At 43.3% G+C, this 26,164-nt stretch overlaps 1 protein-coding gene across 1 annotated transcript in view; it reads right to left on the reverse strand.

Annotated features, from left to right (window-relative positions):
- Window positions 1-26,164, reverse strand: part of BCKDHB (branched chain keto acid dehydrogenase E1 subunit beta) — an 880,450-nt gene that overhangs the window by 811,489 nt on the left and 42,797 nt on the right. Inside the window, exon 2 of the mRNA XM_069235622.1 lies at window positions 5,414-5,491. Coding sequence (XP_069091723.1) covers window positions 5,414-5,491 — 78 coding nt within the window. The remainder of the gene's footprint in view (window positions 1-5,413; window positions 5,492-26,164) is intronic.

Genomic DNA, 26,164 nt, shown 5'->3' on the forward strand with positions numbered 1-26,164 from the left:
ATCCTGCTGTGCAGGTCTGCAATGCTGCTGTCCGTTCCTGGAAGGTATTCAGACACTATTGCGGAGAACGGCGAGTGTGGTGGTCTTTCAACACTAGATCCTCCAATTGACACTGTGACTGAGACCACGGATGACCTAGGCATTATTGCAAGGGGTGCATGTGTAACCTTGGATGGAGAACTATAGCAATACAGGACGCCATCATTCCTTGTAGACGCATAACTGTCCTTGCTGTGAAAGTCTGGTTCGTTTGCCACTGAGGTAAGGTGGTCTGAAAGTCCTAAATCAGAGCAGGATTTGGGTAGGCTAACCCTAACCCTAACTGTGCTCCCAAGTAAGGTTGAACCTGTAGAGGTTGGAGGTGAGACTTGGGGATGTTGATAGTAAACCCCAGGTTGCAGTCGCGGTTCTCCGAGGGGGCTGGGAGCGGAGGTAAAACCTTATCTCCGCTCCCGAGACGCGCCCCACTGTTCCTCTCCTCTGTCATCTCGCTCCTACACATGCTCCCAGCGTCAGGATTGGCTGGGAGCGCCCAGCGAGGGCACTCCCAGGCTACGGGGAGCCTGTACAGGCTCTCTCCAGCCCAGCCGCAGTGCTGCTGGGCTGGAGAGACCCTTCTGCACATGTGTGTTTGGCCGGCCCGAGACGGCCGGCAAAAAATACATGTGCTGTGAGGGGGAGTGCTCCCCCCTCTTTGCTCGTCACCCTCATGGCCATGCCTCTTTTCACCAAAAACTATAATAAACATAGTCTATTATAGTTTTTGGGGAAAGGTTTTGCAGCTGCCACTGCTGGCAGCAAGGGCAACGCTCCTCCGCCCTTCTGGAGGAGCCGCCCCTGCATGTTGTGAAGGAAATCTATTGTCATCTGAGTGTGTTGGATTGTTGACACTGCTGGTGTGTACCAGTTTTGATAAGCCAATCGTCTAAGCAGGGGAATACTGGAACATTTTGCCTTCGCAGATGTGCTGTGACAACTGCCAGGCATTTTGAGCACACTGTGAGTACTGTAGCCACCTCGAATGAAAGAACTTTGAACTGATAGTGTTTGCCTGTTATGACAACTCTTAAGTGTTTGTGGTGAGCAGGGTATATTGCTATGTAGAACTAAGCGTTCTTTAGGTCTAATGTTGCCATAAAGGCGCCCTGTTGGAGGAGCGAAATGACATCATATAAGGTGACCATATGGAAGCGTTCTGATAGGATGTACTTTTTGTGGGGATGTACTTTTTGTGAGGCTCGAGGTCTAAGATTGATCTTCGAGATCCATCCTTTTTGGGAATTAGGAAGCATAGGGAGCATAATTCTGAGCCCTATTATTGATTTGGAACAGGTTCTATGGCCCCTTTGAGGAGAAGGGCTTGGACTTCCTGCTTGAGTAGCATCTGATGTTCCTGTGATAACGTGTGAGGTGGAATGTTGGGTGACGTGATAATGAGGTCCAGAAAATAGCCATTCTGGATAATGGCTGAAACCCGTTTGTCTGAGTGATGGTATTCTAGGTTTGGTGAAAAACTGAAGTCTGCCCTTAACAGGTGGGGGTGGGGGGGGGGGGGGGGGGTTGGTAGAGGGGGGGCTGAGTTGGTAGTTACTGTTCTCCAGTGGGTGTTGCTCCATGTGTGGAGGCAACCTTACCTCTACCCTTGCTGTTATTTCCCCTGAAGGAGCCTCTATAATAATTCTTTATTTAAGAGGACTGGATCTGTTTTTGTTGCAAGGTGGATGCCTCTGCGGAGGTGGACTTATATGTTCTCCTGTAGTTTCCATGACGAAAGAAACCCCTGAAAGCAGCAGGTTGTAACACGCCCATTGCCTTGACTGTGTCTGTGTCTTTTTTCATTTTGTCAAGGATGGAATCTATCTGAGGGCCAAAAAGGTGTTCTTTGTCGAATGGCATATTTAGAACTGCCTGCTGGACCTCTTGTTTAAATCTTGACCACTGCAACCAGGAGTGTCTCCTAAGAAGGATAATAGTATTTATTCCTCTAGCTGCAGTATTTGCAGCATCCCGGTCACAACAAATGGAACAGTTTGTGATGGTCCGCCCCTCCAGAACAATTTGCTAGCCTCTCTTCTTATTTTCTTCTGGGAGGTCTTATAAAATGTCCTCCATTTTGTCCCAGTCAGCTCTCTCAATACGGCCCAACAGGGCCTGAGAATTGGCGATGCTCCAGTGGTTGACCACCTGGGCAGTAACCTTCTACCCAGCAGCATCAATTTGTTTACCTTCCTTTTCAGGGGATGGTGGGGGAGGCCGGGTCCCTGACTGTCAGCTTTCTTATATGCAGTGGTTGCAGCAATAGTCAGGTGGTACTTCACTCCACATTAATACAGGGTCTGATAGCACCGCTTTATATTTGTTGTCCATCCTAAGGGTGATGACCCTCACTCTAACAGGACCTCTGAAGATGTCCTCGGCATTCATCATCATGCCTGGTAACATGGGCAAAACTGGGTGTCCCTGTGTGTGGAGGCTAGAGTTACAGTAAATCCTGTTCCAGGAATTTTCTGTGCATTTCTGCTTTATGAAAGGCTGCTGCTCTAGCAATGAACGGTTGTTAGGAGGTTGCATCCTCAGGAGAAGAGGAATGTGCTGGGTATAAATCTAGATCATTTGGCTTAGTGGGATCTGTATCATATATGTTCCAAGGGCCAGGATTGCGTGATGGCCAGCCTAACCCCCCTCCCCCACCGTATCTGACTGTGGTGACCATTGAGGTGAGTCCTGTGTAGGTGAGAAGAATGGAGAAGAATGATGGAGGTGAGGGAGGTGGTGTAGGAGGAGGATGGTGAGCAGGGCTAGTGGTCTTGTCTTTAGTCTTCTTTCTGGGAGGAAGAGGAAGGTCCAATTGCTCCTCAAAAGTCAGCTTCCTCTTTATAGGTGGAGGAGAGGAAAAAGTAGCAATGATGCACTCAGTCCTCACCTTAATTTTTATCTTCCTCTCACGAATGTCCAATTTTTAAAAAATGGGCTCGACAGGGGATGTAGAAGCCGAAGATAGACTAGTATTTTGGCTCTGAAGGCTGAGGTACCGATGGCTTCAGTTTGGAAAGGTGAGGCTTTGTCAGTACCAAGGGAGCTAGAGTAGGCTGCTGGGTCAGCACCAAGGGTCAGGTCGATGCCCTAACAAGCTCTTGGTCTGAAGAGATGGAGGCCAATGCAACATTTTTAGCCTTTGTGCTGATTTTCGGTGCTGGGCCCGAGGGTAGGGTGGCTGAACCAGCCTTTCGGAACTGACCATGGCCTGCAGCAGTGGTGGTCCAGCAACCTCTGTGAGTGACAGTGGGAAAGCCACAGATTTTTTGGGAGGGCTTGGGTGTTGGAGCAGAGGGGACAGTGCTTATGTGCTGGGCAGATGGTATTTCCTGCATATCTTAATTCAACTCAATGTCAGAGCCAGAGCTATCTCCGATGGAGTAGGCCTCTTCTTCCTCAGAGGTTGGCTCTTCTTGTGCGTGTTACTTGCCGAAGAGATCGGAGTGTTGTCTGAGGCCTTCTGCGAAATTTCGAGCCAGCAAGCCTTGCAGTCCGAAGGGTCTTCTTTGATCAGAATGACTTGCAGGCATTGCACTCTGATTTAGTGGTCGGGTGAAAGGCAGAGATTGCACACAAGAGGTTAATCAGTGTGCGGATGTTTCACGTGACAACGCGAGCAGAATCTAAAGGGAGTGGGTTCTATCACCAGAAACACATTTTCGATGAAGCTGGTGACACGCCTGAACGGGCGGTGCCCCAAGGGGTAGTCAGTCAAAGAAGCCAGAACCGCCAATTTTATATGAGAAGAGCAGAAGTGGAAAAGTGCAATCGAAAACAATACCACTGAGGACAGTAAAGAACCGAAGAATCATACAGAACGAAGTTCAAACACAGAGCGGAGGCACCCATGTCCGAACCACACAGCGCAGAGAAAACAATCTAACAATGGAGTCCATGCCCATGTGCAATATCACCGAGTGGAGAAGTCCCTCGAACTTTTGAGTCAAAATGCTTATTTGAGGAAAAACAACTTGCACAACTCTGGGCCCAACACTAGATGGCAGGAGTATGCCATATATCCTATGGTACTTGTAATGAGGAGGACAGAATATCAGTAATGTTATGGAAGAATAACCTGTCCGCCAAACTCTAAACCAGGCCCAAAATCCTTTGATGCTAGATCTAGTTTATACGGTTAAAATACTTTTTTAGGTCACTAAAACAGGCCTGCTTTTTTCAAGGGATTAAAGAGGTAACCATTGTCCTGAAAAACTATGAACAAACATACTTGTTTTTAAATGTTCAACTTCCAAGGTTAGTCACGCTACGCAATGCCTTGAACACCCATATTTTCATGCCTGGAGTAGGATTTACAGGTGCAGAAAAACTGTGCACTTGTGGTGGAGGCTTCAGCACATGTACATGGTCTTAAACCATATCCCTTTGTGAATTCCTGGAAGGTGTAAAATAGGTAAATACAAACACAAACTAAGTTTATAACCAAATTTAACTTTTTTAATGGAGCCCTTTGTTTTCTGTGGCTACTTGTCATAATGCTTAAATAAATTGCAAAAAAAGTATGACCTGTTCTGTAACAGCAGAGAATTGGGTGTGCAAAGTGGATTTATAATTTGTATCTGGTGAATCTGCCCTGCACCAGATGGGTCAATCAAGTGCAAGGACCATGGACATAATAAATATGAGAATTTGTAAGTTAAGCCACTTAATTAGTAAAGGTACTATTAACAAACTTCAAGTGTGATATTAGGGATGATATAATGAAGGCGCATAGGACTTTGTGAGTTCCATAGCTGTAGAAAAAGGTTTAAACAAAAGTGTGTTTGGGTATCTCATTCGTGGCACCAGGTAATGGGCAGGGTTGGGTCCAAAGAGAATCTAGCCGTACAGGTCAACCCAAGAAGTCAAGCCTTTCACTTAGAAAGATTGGCGTGACAGGCATTCACTATGAAAAAATCCTTGAGGCAGTGAAGGTGCTGCCAGTTGTCAAAGCAGGGTGTGAGGTTCCCAAATTCATGTGGTGGGAGGAAAGTGTTTCTAACAATTACGTAACTTACAAGAGGGTGCTGACAACTCCAACAAGGTGCCTGTGTTTCAATATCCTGGAAAAGTGTTTAAAGTGTCTGCCCCCATTAACGTCAACGCTTACTGCTGGGAACAGCAAAGAAAGTCACACTACTGTAAAGAGAAAGGGTATCTATCCAACTGAGAAGGGTGCATCCCCACAAGTGCATTTGTGTAACATATGTGGTGTGAAAAAGGGCAAAAAAACAAATAACTGATTCAGACACCTTTTAGAACAATATATCACTTTCTCACTGGACAGAAGACAAGTGTTTTCACAATTCCAAAGGGACTATCGATGCACAGCCCCATTAATTAATAGCTAACTTTAAAAACTTGAAATATCAATAAATACCTGCAGTTGGATCTTTCGCCAACGTGTTATCCAAAGCACTAGTTACAGCCTGAAAAAGATTCATCTTCTGAGTTGGCCCTGCAGAAAAAAAGAATAAACAAATCAACTATAAAAGGCAAGTATATCTTTAACTTTGCATTTCTCCATGTTGCTAAACACGAAGAACAACCTTCACTCCAATTCTGACAATACTATGGCACTCCCAGGCCCACTCTTTATAGTTAAAACTGAGACCAGCATTGATTGAATATAAGCATCTTCATCATACAGACTGCTGTGGGTTGTAGCAGTTGCTGGGTTTAGCAGCAGTATTTTGGAGCACTCTAAGTCACAGAATTGATACGCACATCTTTCAGCTACCGTACACCCCACCAGTTTACTTAAGAGCAAATGTTGTCCACACTGTCCACCTTCAATTACTCCACGACAACGACTTTAGGACAGCCCATCAAACTGAGACCAGAAAAGTGAACAATAAACACAACACAGGTTTCTCTGTGCAGTCTTTTTTGCGTTCAAATCACATAAGGAGACCTTTTTTATTTTTTATTAGGAAAGGTTACTGTTGGGATGACAGCTCCAGCCCTACGTAGGCAGGACTCACAGCCGGTGGGAGCTACCACCGTTGTCCATAAAGAATGACTGTTGCAGCAGCAGCATACTCTGACCATCACAACAAAGATGCGGGGTCGAATATGCATGGGCATGATTCCTTGCAAATCAGATCCAGACAGCGTCGCCATTCGCAACAACACAAAAACAATGCATCAGTTTGGCAGCAATAGGGAATGCACTGCTCACGATAACCCCATACTTTTTTAGGTCTCTACCTCAGTGGCACAAGCAGGGAGAATTAGAAGTTTCCACCAAGATCCACCAGCTGGGATGTAACGGGAAAGTCAGGAGTGTGAGTGCCATGGGAAACTTGAGAAGTGTATAGTTAAGATGGGCAAGCCATTGTTTGAACATACACTCCCAAGCACAAAACCATTGCTTATTAAAATCCTTTAATCTATTAATGTCTGGTCAATGCTATTGTGCTGCTATGAGGTCCATTAATCTTTTTTTTGCCAATAAAATTCTTGATATTTTTCTTGCATTCTCTCCATGATCAATGAATTATAAAATCAGCGTGTTGAATTTATTGGGAACGTCACAATCTAAAAAATAAAATTAAAAAAAAAAAATCTGCAAGAGAAAGGAAAGAATTGAGTTTGATTTAGTGTTTATTACCACAGCCCACAGAGAACACACACGGTCTCTACAAAAAATGTCAGGCTGAAATCATCTTTTTAATCTATGGAGAAGCAATGTGTCATAATCAAATGCAATACCCATTAAAAAAAATAACAAAAAAAAGGTCAGGATTTGCTAACATTTTACATAAACATTTATGTCTGACAAATGTTACAAATTGCTCTTAAATCAAATCTTTCTGGGAAGAGATAAGGCAACATATATTCAAAATACTAATGATGACTGTATCCCAGATCTCCCCTTCATCCGGTTATGGTTCAGAGAGAACCTAGTCTGTCAGTTCAGGCTGGATTTTTTTTTTGATTTTCTTAAGGGAAGCAAGGTAAGGATTCGTTTGCATATGGCTGGGTAGAAGCTGAGGTGTCATTATGGGCAAAAGAACAATGGATTAGATTAATACCCCAAGCTTTTTTAAGGAGCAAAACAATTCTGAGTTTGCCAGCACTTTACTAGTAATCATTGAGGTCAGTATTTAATACACATTGGACGCACAGTTGCCTCCTTGCAGGAAGTTATTTGTTGTAGTGAGCAATTCTAGCTTATGATATACACGTTCAAGAGAGCAACCTTGAATTTTAAGAACCCGTACAAGTCTATGCCTTCTAGGATGTCTATAGATTGAGTAAGAACAAGGGAGGGGTGCACATTTGCTCCCAAGTCTTTAATCAGTAAAATGCCTTTTTCAACCCAGTCTTTCCAAAAAAGAGAATTTCTTTGTAGCCTTACAGGGAGTGCAGAATTATTAGGCAAGTTGTATTTTTGAGGATTAATTTTATTATTGAACAACAACCATGTTCTCAATTAACCCAAAAAACTCATTAATATCAAAGCTGAATATTTTTGGAAGTAGTTTAGTTTGTTTTTAGTTTTAGCTATGTTAGGGGGATATCTGTGTGTGCAGGTGATTATTACTGTGCATAATTATTAGGCAACTTAAAAAAAACCAAATATATACCCATTTCAATTATTTATTATTACCAGTGAAACCAATATAACATCTCAACATTCACAAATATACATGTCTGACATTCAAAAACAAAACAAAAACAAATCAGTGACCAATATAGCCACCTTTCTTTGCAAGGACACTCAAAAGCCTGCCATCCATGGATTCTGTCAGTGTTTTGATCTGTTCACCATCAACAATGCGTGCAGCAGCAACCACAGCCTCCCAGACACTGTTCAGAGAGGTGTACGGTTTTCCCTCCTTGTAAATCTCACATTTGATGATGGACCACAGGTTCTCAATGGGGTTCAGATCAGGTGAACAAGGAGGCCATGTCATTAGATTTCCTTCTTTTATACCCTTTCTTGCCAGCCACGCTGTGGAGTACTTGGACGCGTGTGATGGAGCATTGTCCTGCATGAAAATCATGTTTTTCTTGAAGGATGCAGACTTCTTCCTGTACCACTGCTTGAAGAAGGTGTCTACCAGGAACTGGCAGTAGGACTGGGAGTTGAGCTTGACTCCATCCTCAACCTGAAAAGGCCCCACAAGCTCATCTTTGATGATACCAGCCCAAACCAGTACTCCACCTCGCTGGCGTCGGAGTCGGACTGGAGCTCTCTGCCCTTTACCAATCCAGCCACGGGCCCATCCATCTGGCCCATCAAGACTCACTCTCATTTCATCAGTCCATAAAACCTTAGAAAATCAGTCTTGAGATATTTCTTGGCCCAGTCTTGACGTTTCAGCTTGTGTGTCTTGTTCAGTGGTGGTCGTCTTTCAGACTTTCTTACCTTGGCCATGTCTCTGAGTATTGCACACCTTGTGCTTTTGGGCACTCCAGTGATGTTGCAGCCCTGAAATATGGCCAAACTGGTGGCAAGAGGCATCGTGGCAGCTGCACGCTTGACTTTTTTCAGTTCATGGGCAGTTATTTTGCGCCTTGGTTTTTCCACACGCTTCTTGCGACCCTATTGACTATTTTGAATGAAACGCTTGAGTGTTCGATGATCACGCTTCAGAAGCTTTGCAATTTTAAGAGTGCTGCATCCCTCTGCAAGATATCTCACTATTTTTGACTTTTCTGAGCCTGTCAAGTCCTTCTTTTGACCCATTTTGCCAAAGGAAAGGAAGTTGCCTAATAATTATGCACACCTGATATAGGGTGGTGATGTCATTAGACCACACCCCTTCTCATTACAGAGATGCACATCACCTAATATGCTTAATTGGTAGTAGGCTTTCGAGCCTATACAGCTTGGAGTAAGACAACATGCATAAAGAGGATGATGTGGTCAAAATACTCATTTGCCTAATAATTCTGCACTCCCTGTATATGTTAGTGAGGAAGGTAGTTCACTCAATTTTAGAGTTTGATGGCTAATGACCATAAGGCTGATGTTAGAATTGGGGTCTTTGGTTGACAGTCAGGTTACCCCCTGTTCAAGCAAGGACCCTCACTCTAGTCAGGGTAAAAGAGAATCACCCTCAGCTAATCCCGGCTTAATCCCTTGGTAGCCTGGCAGAGAAGTAGGCTTAACTTCAGAGTGTAAAGTATTTGTACCAAAACACACACAGTAACTTAATTAAAACACTACAAAATGACAACACAGGTTTAGAAAAATAGGAAATATTTATCTAAGCAAAACAACAAAAATCCACAATACCCAAGGTCAAGTTACCAATTAAAAATCAAAAAGAGTCTTTAAGTAGTTTTAAACACACGTTAGCGCTGTCATTGTGAAAAAGTAATTTGGGTGCGTCAAAAATAACCTTGCATGGGCGAGAGTGCGTCAAAAAAGGGCTTGCGATGCGTTGATTCCACTCACGAGCGGGACCTTGTTTTTCCTTTTGCTGAGTCGGGCATGTCATTTCTTCTCTCCGCAGGAGAGCGATGTGTCGATCCGGTCAGCACTCTCCGGTCCGGGCAGGCCTTGCGTTGTTTTTCTATGCCCAGCAATACTCGAGTCGGAAATCCAGCCGCACGATGATCCAGAAAACCCCCAGCGCGGGTTGTGATCTCTCAGCCTCCGTCAGCGATGCGGTGTGTCGTTTTTCGTGCTCCGTGCGTCTATTCTCCGGTCGCGTTTCCTGTGAGCGTCGATTCTCAGCGGCAGAGCCGTCGGCGCATCGTTTCTTCAGCCGCAGATCGGAGTTCCGTCGATCTTTTCCCCGCACGGAGCTCTGTACGTGGATTTCCTTGTTTTTAGGCTGCCAGTTCTCCTTTCAGGGTCCCAAGAACTGGATGGGCACCCCAGGGCAGATAAGGAGTCTCTCCAGGAACTCAAGGTGCTGGCAGTGAGAAGTCTTTGCTGTCCCTGAGACTTCAATCAACAGGAGACAAGCTCTAAATCAAGCCCTTGGAGATTTCTTCTCAAGATGGAAGGCACACAAAGTCCAGTCTTTGCCCTCTTACTCTGGCAGAAGCAGCAACTTCAGGATAGCTCCACAAAGCACAGTCACAGACAGGGCAGCTCTCCTTCCTCAGCTCTTCTCCAGGCAGATGTTCCTCTTGTTTCCAGAAGGGTTTCTAAAGTCTGTGGTTTTGGGTGCCCTTCTTATAACGAATTTCTCCTTTGAAGTAGGCCTACTTCAAAGTAAAGTCTTTTTTGAATGTGAAATCCTGCCTTGCCCAGGCCAGGCCCCAGACACTCACCAGGGGGTCGGAGACTGCATTGTGTGAGGACAGGCACAGCCCTTTCAGTTGTGAGTGACCACTCCTCCCCTCCCTCCTAGCACAGATGGCTCATCATGAAATGCAGACTACACACCAGCTCCCTTTGTGTCACTGTCTAGTGTGAGGTGCAACCAGCCCTACTGTCAAACTGACCCAGACAGGGAATCCATAATCAGGCAGAGTCTCATAAGCAAGAAAATGCTCACTTTCTAAAAGTGGCATTTTCAAACACACAATCTTAAAATCAACTTTACTAAAAGATGTATTTTTAAATTGTGAGCTCTGAGACCTCAAACTCCACCTGTCCATCCGCTCCCAAAGGGAATCTACATTTTAATCAGATTTAAAGGTAGCCCCCATATTAACCTATGAGAGGGACAGGCCTTGCAACAGTGAAAAACTAATTTAGCAATATTTCACTGTCAGGACATATACAACACAATACCATATGTCCTACCTTAACCATACAGTGCACCCTGCCCTTGGGGCTACCTAGGGCCCACCTTAGGGGTGTCTGACATGTAAGAAAAGGGACGGTTTAGGCCTGGCAAGTGGGCACACTTGCCAAGTCGAATTTACAGTTAAAAACTGCACACACAGACACTGCAGTGGCAGGTCTAAGACATGATTACAGAGCTACTTATGTGGGTGGCACCACCAGTGCTGCAGGCCCACTAGTAGCATTTGATTTACAGGACCTGGGCACCTCTAGTGCACTTTACTAGGGACTTACTAGTAAATCAAGTATGCCAATCATGGATAAAGCAATCAACAATACAATTTACACAGAGAGCATATGCACTTTAGCACTAGTTAGCAGTGGTAAAGTGCTCAGAGTTCAAAAGCCAACAGCAACAGGTCAGAAAACATAGGAGGCTGGAGGCAAAACGATTGGGGATGACCCTGCATAGGCAAAAAAGTCCAACAGTTGTCTAATGACCATAAGGCTGACATGGTACTACTGGTGCTTGATGAGGAGCGCTCCGTTTTGATTTGCTTCATGGTGATAAGATGGAGCCATGGAGGGGGTCTCTGTTGACCATATGGCATCCTTGTCTTAGCAAATTATGCACAGATATATGTGGAAATTAACTAGGTTGAGTTTCATTGATCTTTTATGAAGACTCCGTTTGATATTCTTGTTTTTTTGTGCACCAATTGATGTCAGAAACAAGTGCATCAGTTTTCTTGTTTGAGCCATATATTGGACACAGTAAGAAGGGAATTAATTAGTGGTGATATAATTCTATTAGTTTCAGTCCTACCCCACCAGGGGCCTCATTACAGAAGTGCCCTAGGGGTTTAAAAGATGTCTGCATCCACTTTGTGGCCCTCCGGGTCACTTTGATATTACAGAAGGGGCCGCAGATGCTTGTGCAGGCTCTTCTGTAATACAGGCAGTGCTGGCGCACATGTACTGCCAAGAAAAACAGAAAGGGAGCACTCTGCCTCATACTCCAGCATGTATTCAGCCCCAGTGCATCATGGTAAATGCAGTACAAGTTTGTTTTGTATCCATAAAGAAATCTAACGTTTTTCACCTTATTAGGTGCAGCAAGTGCTGTAAATCTCTGGACACATGTTTCTGGGTTCAGCCCTTCATCAGCAGAGAGCAGCCTTGTCTGTGGGGTTGCTGGAAATGCTGCCAAAAGCCCTCTCAGGTTTATGTACCACTCACTGGTTGCCAGACATTATGTACCGTCACCGAAAAGATGTAAGCAATTACCTCCCAGTACAGAGAACTGAGAAAGGATGTGCTGCTCCCCTTTGATGCATTGAAGAATAGGTGGGAACTCCATATCGGTGCCCCCCTTCATGGCGTTCAGTGGACTAGGATTACCTTGCACAAATACTCAAGAAACGCTTGTTTTAAAATTATTAACTTTTACATCCTTCATAGGGTCTACCTCACCCCAAATAAAATATTCCAGATTTTTGTCACAGAGGATGCCAGTTGCCCACGATGCGCTGAGCCGGCTGCAGACTTTCTCCATATGCTGTGGACATGTCCCCACCTTAGTGAGCACTGGGAGGGAGTGTTTCAAAGCATACATGGCGTAAGCAATAGAAGACTCCCTGCCTCCCCCTGGTGGCTCTCTTGGAGGAATTTCCACACCCTAGATCCTGCAAAATCACTTCAAAATACATTTATCTTGCTCCTGCTCTGGCAAAAAGGGAGATTACTCTACACTGTAAGTCTCCCAGGAGCCCACTCCTAGAGAATTGGAGGAATTCGCTGCTGAGATGGGCAGAGGCAGAAAGCAGGGTTCTCCTTCAGGAGGCAGCAAGGGGCACCTGTACATTAGATAAAGCCAGGGCATGGGACCATCTGGTGACCTGTCTGCGGGAGCAGGCCTTAGATTCACCGGACACATCCATGACACTATCATAACAAAACAAACAGGGAGAACCCGGGGACACTTAGGACCCAAATCACGATGATTAGGCCAACGCTACGGGATAATACAATCAGGAACCATGACACATTTTCTTGAATATAGAGCAGGTGCAGGGAGGTGCTGGGAGGGGGGTCTTGTTATTTCAGGGGGATTAGGGAAGCGTGATCGCATAACACAATAAGCCATGGGCACCTATACTTGGTCATCTTTGATGTAAAAGATGGAATATTGTAACAGCTTGGCTGAATGTTAGCTTGATCCCTGTTCCACACGCATCTTATCCTGTGAGCTTGACTGTGGATGAATCACCTGGGGTTATGTACTGCTTTATGTACTTATGTTAAATGCTAATAAAATATGTTTACAAAAAACACAAGCATTCATATTAAAAAACAAATGACAATATATTAACAAGCATTTGCAATGCACTATGGTCTCGCATATGTCGGAGTTACAGCTGTTCACAGTTGTAAACTCCCAACCGGATTTTTCTTGCATTAAAAGAAAAAAACAGCGCGATCGCGCTGCTGCAGTTCAGATGTAATAATACCCATTGGCAAAAGTGCAATTATGAACGTAACCGGCAAAAGTGCAATTAAGTGTGTAACAAGGTCGATAGTATGCGAAGCGCTTGACTTCTGCCCAGCGAGATCGCGCTGCGAAAATAGAGAAAAAGTAGTCCACAAACCCAGCGAGCCTCAAATGTTTTCTGTACTTGGTTGCTGCGCTCGAGGAGGGCTAACCACCGGAAAAGGCATGACGTATGCGTGCCTTCCACTAATCAAAAGAAGCGGATTCTAACAGGCAAGCCAACTTGCCAATGAAAGACACCGACGTGACGTCGACGGGGCTCCAAGCCCTTTTCTAATACCCAAAGCGTAAAGATTGTAAAGATAACATTTTTGCTGCCTTTTTCAATTATACACCAGCCTTTCACCACATCAATCAAATTAAAGTCTGCAAAACACAGTGAAGTAACACTATAACCCACCATTTGGCCTCTCATTCAACATCAAACACAAATTTCACTATGCAAATTAGATATGATGCCTAGGGCCAGTTGCATATGGGTGACAATGAACCTTAAAGAATAAATGTTTCTCAAACTTAGTTGGGCGTACAGTTGAGTTTGAGTCAAGATCTTACCAAATCTGTAGAACAAAGCAAAAATAGCTGCAAACTGAATCATAAAGATCTGTTGGAAATGACCCTCTCTGCAGGGTCACCCCTAAACCTTTTGCCTTTTCCCTCCACTTTTTGCTGAATTCGTTTTTGTTGGCCTTAGGACTCAATGCACTTTACCACTGCTAACAAGTGCTAAAGTGCTTGGTCCCTAAAACATGGTTTGATTTGTATATACCTAATTGGCAGATTTAATTTGCTTATCATTCCCTAGTAAAGTGCACTACATGTGCCCAGGGCCTGTAAATTAAATGCTACGAATGAGTCTGCGGCACTGCTTGTGCCATAAACTTAGGTAGCCCTCTAAAACAAACATGTCCCAGGCCTGCCATTGCAGCCTGAAGGCAATATTACACTGCCATGTCGACTTGACAATTAAACCCTGACAAGACCTAAACTCCCCTTTTATTACATGTGCGTCTCCCCTAAGGTAGGCCGTGGGTAGCCCATAGGGCAGGGTGCTATGTAATTAAAAGACAGGTCATATACTTTTACATGTCTTGGTAGTGAAAAAATCTCAAATTAGTTTTTCACTACGGTTAGGCCTACTCCTCTCATATCATAACATTACGGGGGGTGTGTATAGATAGATATATAAAGTAGTTTTATTATAGATTTTTTTTTTTTTTTTTACTTGATGCTAGTGCAACAGCTAAAGTTATCTCTAAGAGGAATAATATTAAGTTGATAAATGCTCGATCATCACCACTCCATGTAGCCATACCTAGAAACCCAGTGGAACCAGGACATGAGACCCTAGCGTTTAGCTGCAATGGCCATTTTACTAGCAACCAATTTTTGTGAAATGAAATAGAAAAAATAGGCTGCAGCCAAATGCCAAAGTCACACATCGTTTACAATTGCTGATTGTTTACCTCCCCAAAAAATTATTTGTTGCAAGTCATCACGAGAGTATTTAAAATTAGAAGGCACATTGACATGAAGAGATTTCTTTCGGGGGAATCATTTCCTAACATCATAATGAAAGTGGCAACCACATAGAAAGTGGCAATATTTCAAGTATTTAATGCTGCGACGGATGTCAGTGATGTAAGGTTAGAAGACATAGCCTAAATAATGATGTAAAAAGCAACCAGCGAAATGGCTGCTTCGTATAGTAGCTTGTAGTAGCTTGCAGTGTATGCCATGCTACATGGAGAGCTGATATCAGAACTCAGCAAGAGAAATTCATGCCTGTGAGAAGGGATTATAATGTGAAACACTCATTCACGGAAAGACGAGTTTCATACCAGACAGAAGAGATAGCACACAATAATTGCTTTCCTTCACACTAAGTTGCATACTACAGTCCTAGATCCAAGTAACAGACAAGAATTGGTGGAGTCAGTAGGTCTGGCCTTCTCAATTGAGAGGGCTGAGCTACTGGTATTGTAAATCGTTTTTGCAAAGAATTGTTTGAAATTTTTTTACAAAGTACAGTAGGAAATCAAACATATCAAAGTACCTCAAAACTAAATGATGAAATCAATATTTTCAATCTTTATGAGGGCCATGGAACACAAGGACAGTGGGGGCAGGAATATGAGGGGGTGCGGCAGTACATAGGAGAGAGAGTAAGACAGCACAGGCACTTCCATAGAGTGCTCAAAGAAAAAGAACAAAGTAGTCCCCTGATGTGAGATATGGAATCATCCAATCAAATGGTGGTATAGAAACTATATTATGTTTCGAAGGAGGAACAAACCCTAGAAGAAGACGGAAAGCCAACTAGCAGGATGCAAGCAAATGCGTGACAGAAAAAGCCACCATATCCTAGGAAAGAGGCTGATCCAAAGCCCACTTAAAATAGAAGTATTGTATAAATAGTTCTTTGACAAAAGAGAGCTAAACAGTCTTTAAATGAGACCAGAAATAACAAGCATTGCTAAAAGTAAATATGACTCTCCTTTTGGCATTGCCAATAGCTTTTAAGCAATGCTGATCAGCAAAAACAAACATAAAAAAATTGTTACTGTTGACGCTAAACTGAATCAGTAAAACAAAACAAAAAAACAAATAAAAAAAATCCACAGTGATGTAGGTAACAACCATCTTTTGCATGATTTCCCCCCAATTTTGCCCCGTTTTGCTAGATTTGGAAATCTATCAGTTTATCTGTGCCAAACAGGAATCAAGTGCCTGTGGTCCCCTTTTAAATATGGTTTAATGGCCTTCCCCACGATTGGCATCTTTAGCTTTCCTATAAGGATATAGTTTATGGTGAAGAAAATACACCAAAGGCATGTAAAGTTAAATGTCACCAATGGACTGCAGCACGTATTGCATCATTCACTAAAGTGACAGTGAAAACAGGACTTCAAGCCTACCCTACACAGCCTGATTGCAGAAGCCTAAAACCTGTTGACAATAAGCTACCCCTGCGTACATCTTGTTGCCCACAAGGTAGGGTTCCTGATATTCAAAAGTGGAACATGCGAGAATAAAATTGGCATGTTTTTCCAGTGACTAGGCCCAAAAAACTATTTTTCACTGACTGGGCTATGGTGGATTCCACAGAATGTCAAAGTGCAGATAATAAACTTTATAAATTTTGACAGGTACCAGCTGCAAAAGTCAAAGAAAGACTATTTTCATTATTTAGCAAACAAATTGTAAAGTAAGATTTGTACTAATTACTTAGGGAAAGTAATAATTAGAAAATTACCTTTTACCTGCCAGAACCTTCAGTTGACTAAATATTATTAACCTACTAACAGCTGGTCTACCAGGCTTGAGCTTAATGAGGCATGAAAACTGATCTCGGAGCAGCACAATAGTCTGAGTGTGGGAAGGTGATTTTCTCCCCATGCAAGAAAGTCTGCTGAGGCGTACCCAGCAACTTCCTTAACTTATAAAGCAGCACAGTAAGGCCTGCCCTTTCACAAATAAAGGTAAACTGAAACCTGTAGAAGGCAAGTTTTTGTGTCTCACTGGCCCACACCAGCCAGGCTGTCTCCAGATCCAGTGGGAAGGAAGCTGCCCCCAAAACCAGTTTGGAGTGGATACAGGGAAGGAGAGTGCTCATTTCCCTAGTTACACCTCAGTATGGACACAAAGGCTTTGTATAAGGAAGGAAGAGTTTCTCCATTTTGGATTTTAGGGGTAAAGTGCACTATGGGATTGTTTGCAATAGGGCAAACAGAAATTGCTGAGAAATTGTGTAGGGTAACCCCCTGAAAACGTGTATCCAACTGGTTCAGGAGGAGCTAGGATTCACCTACACCCACAGGGCTAGCCATAAACACAGCACTCCAAGGAAGCATCTTCAAAACATTTTCTGGATCTGCAGAATATTAGAAGATGACTGGACCCTGTTTTCTGCAACCTGAGAGGAGTCCTGAAGGCCTGAATTTGCTCCTACTTGTACCAAACACAAAGAAGTGGACTTCAAGCGTCAGTGTGGCTAAAGGGACACACAAAAAAGTACACTTTTCCTTGAAATCCCAGTTGCAACTAGATCTGCACTGGACCCTGATCAATGCCTTTGCTGGATCAAGCCCCAAAATCCCAATAGTCTCCACTGAAGTCTGGAAGACTTAAGTGAAAAGAGGAGGATAAAGGAAATTTGCCCTGCAAAGTTTTGGCACAACATCACTTAGCTGAAGAAACCAGTGCATCCAGCTTGGAGCTTCTGCTCAGTCACAAATGCAAACAGTCGGACGGAAGTTATCTGGCATCATGTAGCCCTCGTCAGTTAAAGCCTGCTGCCTTGTCCCACTGGAAGAAAAGCACTTCCTTTTCAGTGATTACATACCAATGAGAACATTTTGACTGGCCAGAGGTGCACAAATTGTATCCAGGCAACAGTTGGCTCTCTGCAAACCAAAAACTAAATTACATTTCTCCTACTCCAAGCTTTTCCCGCCAAAACCAATTACTTCTGTGGGACGTCGTCCAGTGGCTAGTATGATTCGAAAGGACTTCTGCAGCTACAGCCTTATCCAGCTGAAGGATTTTGGGTTCCATTTTGCAGACTACATTTGAAGGTAAAATCCTTGACAGGGCCATCTGGTTGCTGTATCTGACCTCAGGATCCATGACAGACTCATTAGTACTTACTTGTTCGTTGGCACTAGTTTCACTTAAAACTTTAGGAACGTATTCTTCAGTTCCCCTTATTAGATGTCTTTGTATTTATTAAATGGTATCTATTTTTTGTTATGTGGTGGGCATAATATTTGTGTGATGTTTTAACTTTATTACTACTTTGGTACTACATACATACTTTACACATTGCTCTAAGTTATGCCTTGCTACTCTGTGCATATCTATTAGGGGGCTAACCTCCGGTTAATTTAGTGACTTTTGGGGTTCACCCTGATGGGATAATGTTATTGCTCGAGGTGAACGGATGCCCAACCCAAATAATAGTTCACTTTCTTACAGTGAGGATGTATATGCATATTATGTGAACTTGCCAAGCGTATCCTACAGTTATGTGTGTCAAAAACATGTTTGGCTTTATTGTACGTGAAAATTCAAAACCAACAGGCAGTCACATGCAAACCAGAGTTCATAAGGATTGACATAAGGCACGTCAAACTCAGAAGCAATCCGTTTTTAAAGTATCTAAACGTATGAATTAAAGTCATGCTTTTCCCTCACCCGCACCGGCATCTTTGTGACTGACTGTATCTGACAAATATTCTTAGTCTGAAGCATCTCTGTGGCCATTAAAAAGATGTAAAACTGTGACTTTGGCTGCTCTATTCGCGGTAATGGAAAGAGAGAATAGTAATTAAGCACAAAGCGTTGAGAATAATAGATGCATGGCTAAAATCGACAAGACCTAAATTAAGCAGGGGATGTGTGTCACTCAATGCTGTAACAAGAAAACCTGGACTTTATGTCCTTTGGCACTAAAGCAGAGCGCGCCTTTCACGAGTGCAAATAATGCAGTTAAGGGCGTAGCAGCCTTGACTTCTGGTTTTGATTCATAAAGTTAAAAGTTTGTAATTTGATGCCCGAGAACTAGAAAAGCCAAAAAACAAGAATTGCCACAGTAATTGCAACAATCCATCAAATCCAGTGACCTTTCCAGAAACTCTATGCTGTCTGATGTGCGGCCTAGCTATAAAGATTCCAGCCGTATTTAGCCTCCTTGTAATCACTTGCTGTATTTTCTCTCAAAAACGGACATTTGATATTCCCATATGGGAAAAGCATCAGTAGCATGACTCAATTCTTCTTCTGGAATGTGAAATGCAGTCTCTTTTCAAAGTACATGACAGGAATCCGCCACATTCGTGTAGCTTCTCCTTAGAACAAGCACTGGAAAAGCCAAAAGGCCTTGCCTATGCGAGACCTATTAGCTTTGTCAATGTCTTTTAGCCATCTTGTACAGCAGGGCAGCTGTTGTGCTCCATGGTTGAAAGTTAGAAGAAAAAAAATGCTGTGGCGCGGCCGTTTTTGACAAAGAGGAGGAGTTTTGAGTTTAATATGGGATTATGCTCTGCCTTCAAAACAAACAAATTTTTTACGTAAATCAACACGAAATTCAAATTCAAATGAATGCATCAATCTTTTTTAATGATAGCAGAAAACGCAAGTCAAAGGCTGAGGTTTGCTGGACAAAATACCAATGAAGCAGTAACAACAACAAAAAATGTTAACCTATTCATAAATAAGTGCAAGGGCTGCAATCTACTTTAAGTGATCTCAAGTTGAAAAAAGTGAAAAGGAGCATGGCATGGCTGAGATGCCTGAAACTCACAAATACGTAAGACATTCAAGAGAAAAAACTTACGTGTTTAATTATCTTATCTCCGAGCTGAAGTTTGCCGTATTCAGCCTGCATGAAGACAGAGCCAAAAAGGCCAAGCTAAGCAGGCAGTGCAGCTCACTCTGCATTTTTGTAGCATCTTGAAACCAGTCAGATGACTTTTGGGTGCTTTTTTCCTGATGGGACAGATGTGGGCAAGCAAGGATGGGAAGAAGTTAGGGCAGCAAGGCAAGCCATAACAGGGAGGACCAGAGAAAGAACAATGCAGGCATGGCGCGGGGCTAGCAACAATGCGGGAGAAGGAGGAAAGGGGCACAAATAAAAAAAAAAAAATGTAAAAGTACATTCGAAAGCAGCGAGCAGTGGAAGACACTGGACAACCGAAGCAAAACTTGGCCAATACTCCTGTGTAGGGACAAACGCACCAAGAGAAGTTGGTGCACACCAACTACAGAAAAGCAAGGAAACTAGGGTGACCATGAAGTCAATAAACGGTTGGCTTCTAATCCCCTTGTAAGTGAACAAGATGTCGCACAAGCAACAGTGCATGTGGTGTCTCATGCAAGACCTAAAGAGAGGGTGTGGCAAAGTGTCAAAAAAGGTAAACAGCCTACCAAACACTCCATGGGCATAAAACAACAGCCAGTTCCCCATAATCATTTAGGGGTGATATGGTGAAGGCAGGAGAGTGTTTAGTAGGGGGTGGGAACATGTCCTGCCTACGAGGAAACAGCCTTTACCACACCAGTAAGTAACTGTACCTTTACCACATAGATACGTTTTTTTTTTTTTTTTTTTAAATAACATACTTGTATGAAATGCGGTCTTTAATTGGCAGTGGTTTGAACCCTGTCCAAGTAGGGAGCCTCACTCTAGTCAGGGTAAGGGAGCCACACCGCTAAGATAAGCCCTGCTCACCCCCTTGGAAGCTTGGCTCAAGCAGTCAGGCTTATCTCGGAGGCAATGTGTAAAGTATTTTTATGCACACACAGTAACACAATGAGAACAGCACAAAAGTACCCCACAACAGTTGAGAAAAAGTCAATATTTGTCAGAGTAAAACAAGACCAAAACTGCAAAAATCCAACATATACAAGTAAAGATATCACTTTAAAAGATTAAATGTAATTGCAGTTCCTAGGAATCAATGAAGCGCTTGACTGAGACAAAATATCTCAGAAGCATCAAAAACAAAGACGATGCTGGCCGCAGGGGAGGGGATGTGTCGAAAGAGCCAGAGATGCGCCAGCTCCTCACTGTTGCAGGGGAGTGATGCGTTGGTTCTTTACTGCTAGGCAGGGGAGGTGATGTATCTGTTCCTTACTGTCCCCTGGGAGGTGATGGTGAAGTTGTGGCACAAAGCATCGGTTCCTTACTGCGGTGCAGTGTCAATGAAGAAAATCGCACCCAGGGACGATGCGTTGAAAATCAAGCTGAGACATGCCGATCGCACAGCGATGAAGTAGGCGCTGCATCGGAATCAGGGTGGTGCATCACAGACTTCGTTGATGCAGTGCTTGAAACTCATGCAGCGGGGGCTCTTCTGACACGCTGTGGCAGAAAGCTGGGGCCTACTTTGAAAACCGCAGTCAATGTGTCAAGCGGGGAACATGCTCCGGTGCTGTCAGTGGCGATGTGTCGAATCTTTACAGTAATACATTGGTTCAGAATGACGCAGTGAGTCGATACGTGGAGTTTCTTCTTGTAGCACCAAAAACCTCCTTCAAGGGCCCAGAACTGGATCTGGCACCACTTGACAGGACAGGGCTCTCAGCAGAGGAGCCCAGGTGATGGCAGATGAAGTCCTTGATGTCCCTGAGACTTCTTAATAAGAGGCAAGCTCAACGCAAGTCCTTGAAGAACCTTGGAAAGCAGGATGCAGAAAGCAAAGAGCAGTCCTTTCACTCCCAGGACAAAAGCGGCAGGCTAACACAAAGAAGCAACAGGCAGTCCCTCCTACAGCATCCAGCTCTTCTTCCTAGCAGAATGTCCTCAGTCCAGAAGCATTCTAACTATGTGGGTCAGAGGTACAGTACGTATACCCATTTCTGTCTTTGAAGCAGGCATACTTCAAAGTGAAGTCTCTGTATTGCACAAGACCTTACCTTTCCCTGCCCTGTCCCCAAACACATTACAGGGGGTTGAAGACTGCTTTGTGTGAGGACAGGCACAGCCCTATTCAGGTGCAAGTGTCAGATCCTTCCACCTCTCTAGCTGAGGAAGACCCATCAGGAAATGCAGGGCACACCTCATTTACCTTTGTGTGACTGTCTAGAGTGAATTCACAAACAGCTCGATTGTCATTGTGACCCAGATGTGTATTCAGCAGGCAGGCAGAGGAACAGAATGGTTAAACAAGAAAATGCCCCATTCTAAAAGTGGCATTTTCAAATTTACAATTAAAAAAACAACCTCACCAAAATGTTATATTTTTAAAGTGTTAGTTCAGAGACCCAAAACTCCAAATCTTTACCTGCTCCCAATGGGAAATTACCCTAAAAAGATGTTTCAGGCAATTCCCATGTTACCCAATAGGAGAGAGAGAGGCCTGGCAAAAGTGAAAAATACATATTTAGTAGTATTTCACTATCAGGACATGTAGACCACACCAGTACATGTCCTACCTTTTAAATACACTGCACCCTGCCCAAGGGGCTGGTTTGGGCCTACCTTAAGGGTGACTTCATGTAGTAAAAGGGAAGGTTTGGGCCTGGCAAGTGGGTGCACTAGCCAGGTCAAAATAGCAGTTTAAAACTGCCCACACAGACAGTGCAGTGGCAGGTCTGAGACATGTTTACAGGGCTACTCATGTGGGTGGCACAACCAGCGCTGCAGGCCCACCAGTGGCATTTGTTTTACGGGCCCTGGGTACACATGGTGCACTATACTAGGCACATACTGGTAAATCAGATATACCAATCACGGATAAACCAATCACCAATACTATTTAGACAGAGAACACTTGCACAGCACATTAGCACTGGTCTGCAGTGATACAGTGCCCAGAGTATTAAAGTCAGCAAAAATGTAATTCAGCACAGGATCAAAACCAGGAGGTCAGAAGCAAAAAGACAGGGGAAACCACACCAAGAGCTGATAAGTCTAACAATAATTTTTAGGTTACTTGAAAAAAAAAGTGATTTTAGCATTTATGGGTGGGTATAGGTAAGGGGGGGGGTAAAGGGTCAGTTTTGGGTAAAGAGGCAAGGGCAATTTTAGGGTTCAGGAGTGGGTAAAGGTAAAAGGGAAGGCAATAGTGATTATAAACATTAAGGATGGGAAGAGTTAACAGGATGTAACTGATTTCAGGGTTCAGGGGTGGGTAGAGGTAAAGGGAGGCAAGAGTGATTTTGGGGATTCAGTGGGTAGAGTTAAAGGGAGATAGTGGTGTTTTAAGGGTTTGTGTTGGTCAAAGGCAAGTACAAATTTAGGGTTATGGGGTGGTTAGAGGTAAAAAAAGGGGTAAGTGTGATTTCAAGGTTTAGTGATGGGAAGAGGTAAATCGAAGTAAGGGTGATTTGGGGGTGGGTATAGGTACATGACTAAGGGTTATTTCAGGGCTATGGATTGGGTAGAGGTCAAGGAAGGCACAGATGATTTTAGTGTTCAATGGTGGGTAAAGGTAGGTACAGGGGAGTTTAGGGTTCAGGGATGGGAAGAGGTAAAAGCAGGTAAAGAGGAGTAGGCAGAGGGAGGCAAGGTTGATTTTAGGGTTTGGGGTGGGTAATGGGCGGTAAAGGGGATGGTGGGTTCAGTGGTGGGTAGAGGTAAAAGGAGGTAAGGAAGATATTAGAGTGTGGGGATGGTTAGAGGTAATGGTGAACGCTTAACGATTTGAAATTACAACATGTTTACTAATGAATAAAACATCCTGTAAATTATAGAAGAGGTAACTGAAAATAAGTAAAATGTGACACAGCAGCAAACATTAATTCAGAAAACACATCCTATTTTAAACAAAGAGAGCACATTTACAGCTTCATCAACAATGAAAGCGGCGGCGGCCAAAATGTAGGGTTCAGAAATCAGTCACATGTGGCAAAGGTTTGCTATTGCTAGTTCTTCCAGTTACCAGGAAGCGCCAGCTTCAACTTCGAGGATTTGTATTTGCAAGCAAAAGCAAATAAATATATACATATATTCACTGAAAAAAAAACCAAAGGTTACAGGGACGTTATAGTTCGGTTCTGAATTTACTTGTACAAAACCATAGAAATTCAGCAGTTAGAGTTAGTGTTAGAGTTATTTTAAGAAACTATAACTCGCACCCTAAGGTAACTATAACTTACGCCCTTGCCATGCCCAGTTTTCTTATCAATAATTTTATTGCAAATGTTGCAGTGATCTATCAAATATTCCGTACAAGATCTCATCCATTGCCTTCACTTTCCCATTTTTATTTAACTTATCCTTCTTGTCTTTATGACTCTGTGCACTTACATTACACTAGCTAACCAGCTGTAAAATGCTTGCACTCTCTCCCTTTAACATGGTAAAATTGGTATTTACCTAATTGGCACATTTAACTTACTCATATGATCCAAGTAAATGGTACTACATGTATCCAGGGTCTGTAAGTTAAATGCTACCAGTGGGCTGCAGCACCCATTTGGCCACCCACAAAAATAGCACAGTAAAACATGTCTCACGCCTGCCAGGGCAACCTGTAGTGCAGTTTTAAACTGCAAATTTGAGCTTGCAAACTAAACCTTTTAGTTGGCCTAAGCCTTCCTTTTCAATACTTATAAGTCCCACCCAGTGTAGGCCCTAAAGGCTCATAGGGTAGGTTGCATGGTATTTAAAAATAAGACACATGGGTTTAAGTTTAACATGTCCTGGTAGTAAAAAACCTGTAAAGTCGTTTCTCACTGTGGCAAGGCTAACTCTTCCATAGACTTAACACCAGATCATCCCACTGCACTTAATAGGTAATAATGTCAGATTGGGAAAATATAGAGAATTTAACTGTAAAAATCAGATTTTAAGTTACTATTCCGAAGCTGCCACTTTAAGAAGGTTAGCATATTCTTTCTAAACCAAATGTTCCTTTCTGCCAGTGTTCACGGTAAGATGACTGAATAGCTCTCCTGTGGTGTGAATTCCTTCAGACATGAGAACAAAAAGGCCTTGGGTGAGGGCAGGGTGTTCCTCTCCTGACAAGGATTTTGAGAAGAGTGGAGGGGTGTTTTACCCAGTTCTTCGGTCAGTGACAATAGATTGGCACCACCACGACCTCAGCGCAACCTGCCAAACACAGAGTCAACGGCAACCTGCTTCTTAAGCCAACATATCCCTACTTGCGGTCTGCTCTAACACTAAGTTCCAGCCGAGTTGTGTGGATGTGCACTCTGAGACCGTACACTTCTCACTGGAACCCATGCTCCAATGCAGTTGACCTGAACTTGCAACCAGAGTGTCAGTTTCTGCTTTTTGGCTCTATTTTCACCTAAACATATAAAACTGATCTACTTATTGGATTTTTGTTGTTATAGGGTTGGCACAGGTTTATTTAGTAATCACAATTATTGTTTCTTTCAACATCAACTTCCTAGAAAAGCACTGCTTAATCCTTTTCGGCCGGCACATCCAACTCTAGTCAGTTACTCCAGTTTAAAGACAGGACAATGTAATTTCACCATAGATACGTAAACTTCCACAGACTCGAATCGATCACTGATTGATTCTAGCCCGGTGGGAGTTTGTGTATCTATGGTGAAATTACATCGTCCTGTCTTTAAATTGGAGTAAGTGACTAGCGTTGGTTGCGATTTAATCGACTTTGACACATTGTCTTGAAGATGGTCTCATGGACTATTTGAGCCGTGGGAGACCGAAATGTCGACCTTATAATCTCCATGACACAATTCATTGCATGAGCTGCTGGAATCTATTAGGAGTGATTTCCGATTGTTTTTAAAGTCTGCATATAGGTCTCAAACCTTTTGTGGTTGGAGAGTCAGGAGGGTTGGTGCTCTCCTTCTATCCCTTGGATGTAAAGGGATTGTGGGTAGAGGGGGGTCACCAGTGCGTTTGTATAAAAACGCTAAAAAAAATCTCTTTCTTGCTTTTCTATATTGAAGAATATATTATTAGTGAATATATTAAAATTCTTCATTTTTCAAGAAATGAATTACCCGCTGTTTGAAGATTTATTCATTTATGAAATTTGATTTATGGTTAATTACAATATTAATAGTATTTATTATTGCTGAAATATTTGTATGCAAATGATTCCTCCATGAACATTGTGTGCTTTACACTTTTAGAAAGGGAGCATTTTCTTGCTTAGCCATTCTGTGCCTCTGCCTGTCTGCTGAATACATGTCTGGGTCAGGATGACAGTTGGGCTGTTTGTGCATTTACTCTAGACAGTCACACAAAGGGAGCGGAGGTGTGCCCTGCATATCCTGATGGTCCATCACCAGGCAGATGGGTCTTCCTGATCTAGAATGGTGGGAGGAGCGGACACTTGTGCCTGAATAGGGCTGTGCCAGTCCTCACACAATGCAGTCGCCAGGCCCCTGGATTGTGCCTGGATCCAAGGCAGTGAAAGACTGGGTCTTGTGCA

Source organism: Pleurodeles waltl, chromosome 5 (assembly GCF_031143425.1).
Source record: "Pleurodeles waltl isolate 20211129_DDA chromosome 5, aPleWal1.hap1.20221129, whole genome shotgun sequence".
Taxonomy (NCBI): domain Eukaryota; kingdom Metazoa; phylum Chordata; class Amphibia; order Caudata; family Salamandridae; genus Pleurodeles; species Pleurodeles waltl.